Source organism: Euprymna scolopes, chromosome 43 (assembly GCF_053919585.1).
Source record: "Euprymna scolopes isolate OS-2025 chromosome 43, ASM5391958v1, whole genome shotgun sequence".
Lineage (NCBI taxonomy): Eukaryota > Metazoa > Mollusca > Cephalopoda > Sepiida > Sepiolidae > Euprymna > Euprymna scolopes.
Window position 1 is genome coordinate 29,932,609 of NC_136524.1, and position 2,388 is coordinate 29,934,996.

The 2,388-nt window shown below is 34.3% G+C and overlaps 1 protein-coding gene across 1 annotated transcript; it reads left to right on the top strand.

The window, feature by feature from the left end:
* Positions 1 to 221: 221 nt before the first annotated feature.
* Positions 222 to 1,607, top strand: LOC145268419 (zinc finger BED domain-containing protein 5-like). The gene has a single exon (XM_080123978.1). It carries the CDS (start codon positions 222 to 224, stop codon positions 1,605 to 1,607), a length of 1,386 nt encoding a protein of 461 aa, XP_079980104.1.
* The last annotated feature ends 781 nt before the right edge of the window (positions 1,608 to 2,388 follow it).

The following is a 2,388-nucleotide window of genomic DNA, read 5'->3' on the forward strand; positions in this document are numbered from 1 at the left end:
CAAACAACCTTTTGCTTTGTGGTGAGAATAAAAATAATTTAATCTTACTCAATTTGTCCGTATTTTTTTTTTCTTGCGACCATACGCTAGTTTATTACAGCTCGCACCCTTATTTTTTTATGGCAAGCTCAGCAAAAAAGAAGTGTCGACAGTATAAAGATGGGTACTTACAATATGGATTCATCAAAAACTCTACAGACCCAAAGCAGCCCTTTTGCCTCATGTGTCATCAATCTTTATCCAATGAAGCCATGAAACCCTCTCGGCTTTCAGACCACATGAGAAGAAAACACCCCGATAAAGTCAGTAAGCCTATCGAATATTTTCAGGAATTGAAATCTGCGTTAGAAAGTCGTAGTACTTTGATTTCATTATTTAAGAAGCAGACAAAAATTAATGACGGTGGACTAATTGCCTCCTACAAAATTGCTGAAATTATTGCGAAAACAGGTAGCTCACATACGGCAGCTGAAAAGATTATTAAGCCTGCAGTAGAAGCAGTAATAACAGAAATTATGAATCAAGATCCTTCATCCATCATTAAGGCAATACCTTTGAGTAATGATTCTATCCGTAGGAGAATTGATGAAATGTCAGATTATATCGAAGACGTACTAATTCAAAGATTGAAAACTACAAACTTTTCCATTCAAATCGACGAAAGTGCTGTTGTTGACAATAAGGCTCTTTTAATGGGATATGTCCGATATTTTGATAATAATTGTGCATTACAAGAGGATTTATTGTTTGTAAAACTGTTGGAGACTGACACTACAGGCGCTTCCATATTTTCTGCTGTGAAAACTTTTTTTGAAGAAAAAGATATTCCATATACTAAAAATTTAGTTTCATGTGCTACTGATGGTGCAATGGTTATGGTGGGAAGACACAAAGGATTTATTTCTTTTTTGAAAAAGCTGTGCCCCGATATTTTAGCTATACACTGTGTGCTACATAGGCATCAACTCATGGCCAAAAATTTAAGCCCTATTCTAAATCAGTCAATGAATACTGTTATAAAAACAATAAACAAAATCAAATCTAACAGTAAATGTGACCGTCTTTTTGGAAAATTTTGTGTTGATACTGACGAACAATATATAAGACTCCTTTTGCATACCGATGTCCGGTGGCTATCCAAAGGCAACTGTTTGCAAAGATTTGTAAACTTATTTAATGCAATAGTTGTATTCCTACAAACAGAAGGACAGTCAGACTTAGCTATCGAAATTCAAGCTCAAAAGAAAAATATACACTATCTTAGTTGGATCTTCCGTAAGTTAAATGAAGTCTCTCTTCTGTTGCAAGGAAAAATGATAACCCTGATAGACTGTAAACGGGTGATGAGAGCTTTTGTTGAAAAACTTAATATGTTTCAACTTAATTTAAAACGAAGGCAATTTGATAATATACCCGAACTAGCGGAAATCGACTTATGTGAAAATGACATTGTTATTTATTGTAACCATCTGTCAGCCATGAAAAATGATCTAGAAATCAGATTTTCCGATTTATTTGACTTCACTATTGAGCCATGGATGATTGACCCATTCGATTGTGATCCTCTCAGTGCACACGAAATATCCAGGAGGAAATCATCGAGATAAAATGCAATGATGAATTGCAAATCAAGTTCAAAAGAGAAACTTTGTGTGCATTTTGGCAATCAAACACTGTAAAATCAATGTATCCAAATTTGTGGTCACAAATGTCCAAAATCCTTTTGTGTTTCCCAACATCATATCTTGTCGAAACTGGATTCAGCGCTGTGAATCACATTTTACAGAAGGAACGAAACAGATTTGACATTATTTCTCGTGGAGATATTCGTGTCTGCTTGAGTAATATTAAACCTGACATTGAATTTTTAGCGAAACATCACCAATCTCAGGGCTCACACTAGTTAGACTCTCTACATTTCTTGTAAATTTGCAATAAAATTATTTTTAATTAATTTGTTTTCCATTTGCATGTACAAAATGTTTCTAGTGTTGGTTAGTCATAATTACAACATTTGTTATTATTTATTCTTGGAGGCGATTATGAATTAACTTAAGTCAAAAATAGCTTTTGGGGGCGATAGCCAGGAAAAGGTTGAGATGTATGTACATTCACCTAACAATTTAATGGAACAAAACATACCGTAAAAATTGAGTATAACTTAAAAATCCTATCTACAAAATAGCACGCCCCGTATCCTGCATAAGTACCAAAACCACACACACACACACACACACACACACACACACACACACACACACACACACACACACACACACACACACACACACACACACACACATTCATTCCATTACGTGAATTTACAAAAAAAAAACACAAAAAACAGTTAGCGTTAATCAAGTTTTCATTATTATAATTGTTGTAAAA

Bases quoted from the DNA above. Each gene is read 5' to 3' on its own strand.
- LOC145268419 (XM_080123978.1), top strand. From the start codon at position 222: ATGTGTCATCAATCTTTATCCAATGAAGCCATGAAACCCTCTCGGCTT.